Source organism: Carlito syrichta, unplaced genomic scaffold, assembly GCF_000164805.1.
Source record: "Carlito syrichta isolate Samal-C Ts95f unplaced genomic scaffold, Tarsius_syrichta-2.0.1 Scaffold304402, whole genome shotgun sequence".
Classification (NCBI taxonomy): Eukaryota; Metazoa; Chordata; class Mammalia; order Primates; family Tarsiidae; genus Carlito; species Carlito syrichta.
The window spans coordinates 168,243-170,653 of record NW_007248498.1 but is presented as its reverse complement, the minus strand read 5'-3'; the positions used below and the strand labels follow the sequence as shown (position 1 = coordinate 170,653).

Sequence of the window (2,411 nt, the reverse complement as noted above, 5' to 3'; positions counted from 1 at the left end):
GCTGCCCCTGCCTGGGGGGCTCACACCGGGCTCTAGAGGAGGCAGTGGCGGGGGGAGGGGGCGGGGCTGGGTCTTGCCTTCCAGACGCTGACTGGTTCTGAGGAGGCCCCAGAAGGCCTGAGCCACACCTGGGGAGCGGCCAGGGTGAGGGGCGCTGGTGGGCGGGGCCAGGACCAGTTGTGTGCTCCGCGTTCTCACACGACAGGGGCATCAGGCAGGGGCTGGGGATTCTGGCAGGGCGCCCACCTTCCTCTGTGACCAAGGCTGCCGCTGCAACCATGGCCACTCCCACCGTCAGCCGGCCCTCCCCATGGCCATGGGAGGCCAAGCCAGAGAGGCAAGAGGGATGGGGAGAATGGACAGAAAGCCAAGGAAGAACTTCTCACTGTGGAAGGGCCAGGGAGGAGCACCAGGGCTGGGAGGGATGGGCTTTGGACCTCAGCTGCTCAGGGCGGGGCTGGAATGTCTGAGTCACTCTCCTGTGTACACTGAGCGGCCCGCGGTGGAGCAGGGGAGCTGGTGGCTACGACTGAGCCTGCCAGAAACCTCCACTGACTGCCCTGGGCCTCCCCAAACCCTCCTGGGCCTCACCCTCCACCCTCCACTCCGGTGGCCCAGGGCCTGCCCGACCTCTCCAAGATGACACCAGCCTCTGTAGCGTACCCCTGGATCCTGAGCTCCTGGAGGGCTGGGCCAGGCCCTCACCGCTGGGCCCCCTCTTCCCCATCCACGCCCCTGCTGGCGCAGCACTGACGCAGGGGGAACGGAGGCCGCAGGCTCACCTCAGGACCCTCTGGATGCGGCGGCTGCAGTCGGGGGCCAGCAGCTTTCCCCTGCGAGTGTCAACGAACTTCTGGGCGTGGGGCAGCAGCGACGTGCTGGGCGGGAAGAGGCCCGTGCAGAGCCACAGCAGCTGCCAGCCCCGCTCCTCGCTGTACCTGGCGGGTAGCATTCGTCAGCTGGGAAGGGCCCCCCGGAGTCCAGGCCAGGCAGGCACCTCAGGGAGCAGGGACACGAGACCTTCTGGGCCTGGAGTCTGAGGGCTTGAGGGGGAGGACTCAGGGGCCACCAGCTAGGTCGCCCCGTGCCAACCCCTGCCTGGCTGTCCAATGCCACAGGGCCTTCACTCCCTAGAGATGGAAGCAGCACCACTGTGCCCATTTCTTGGATTAGTGGACACAGCCTGCCCAGTTCACAAGAGAGGGTGGGAGCAGGCGGGGCCCGGGGCAGGTCTGCTCCCCCTGCTCTGACCACCCCGAGACATCACCCCAGCAGGCCTCGTCCCCAGCCCTTCCCACTGTTGCTGCTGGGCAAGGATTGGGCGCCATGAGCTGCTTCCCTTGTGAGCAGCAGCCCCGGCCATGAGGGTGCTGGGACGGACAGTGGCCAGCGCCCACTGTCCTGCTGTCCTGCTGTGCCCGGCAGACCTGTTAGTGTTGTGCGTCAGCTGCTTCAGGACCTGGCAGTAGACTTCGTCCTGTAGGGACGAGTCCTGCAGGGCCAGTGAGAAGATCTGGTCGGTGAGCTCCAGCGAGGGCCAGGCTTGCCGAGAGGGGTAGTCGCCCATGTATCTGAGGATGGGTATGGCTGTCAAGGAGCGTGGTGCTGGGAGTGGCCCCAAGCTGACCCCTGATTGGGGCTGGACACTGACCCTGACCCAGGTCCCATTCTGACGCCTGACCCAGGCCCCACACTGACCCAGACCTCACACTGACCCCTGACCCAGGCCCCAAACTGACCCCTGACCCAGGTCCAACTCTGACGCCAGACCCAGGCCCCGCATTGACCCTGGCCCCACACTGACCCCTGACCCAGGTCCCACTCTGACGCCTGACCCAGGCCCCGCACTGACCCAGGCCTCACACTGATCCCTGACCCAGGCCCCAAGCTGACCCCTGACTCAGGTCCCACTCTGACGCCTGACCCAGGCCCCACACGCTGACCAGGGCTAGCACCCCAACCCAGGCCTTACACTGACCCCTGACCCCAACCCCGCAGGGAGCTTCCGGTGGGCTCTGCCCTGCACTCTGAAGTGAGGCCTGACTCCTGAGGGGGCAGCTGAGGTGCTGGGGCTCAGATGCCTGTGCTGGTGGGTGGCTGGGCAAGGATATCGACAAAGATCTGGCAGGCAATGTCGTGGAGGTCCACGTTGGCGTGGACACGCTTGAGCAGCGGCTGACGCAGCGGCTCAGGTGAATAGGCCCACAGGTGGCTGCGGGTGCGGGCCAGGGGTAGCACGGCTTTGCCCACGGTCTCCTTCTCTGGGGTCCTGACGGGCGGAGGGTGAAGTGAGGGCTTGCCACGAGGCCGCTCTGCCCCTGGCACCTGGGCCCTCTATTCAGCCTCCCAGGATGGCTGTGGGAGGGCAGAGCGCCCCCCAACCCCAGCCATGAGCCCCTCCGACCCACCCT

General features: G+C 66.8%; 1 protein-coding gene across 1 annotated transcript in view; it reads right to left on the bottom strand.

Moving 5' to 3' along the window:
- Nucleotides 1-2,411, bottom strand: part of MYO7B (myosin VIIB) — an 88,940-nt gene that overhangs the window by 4,334 nt on the left and 82,195 nt on the right. Inside the window, 3 exon segments of the mRNA XM_008059866.1 lie at nt 783-938; nt 1,428-1,581; nt 2,112-2,397. Coding sequence (XP_008058057.1) covers nt 783-938; nt 1,428-1,581; nt 2,112-2,397 — 596 coding nt within the window.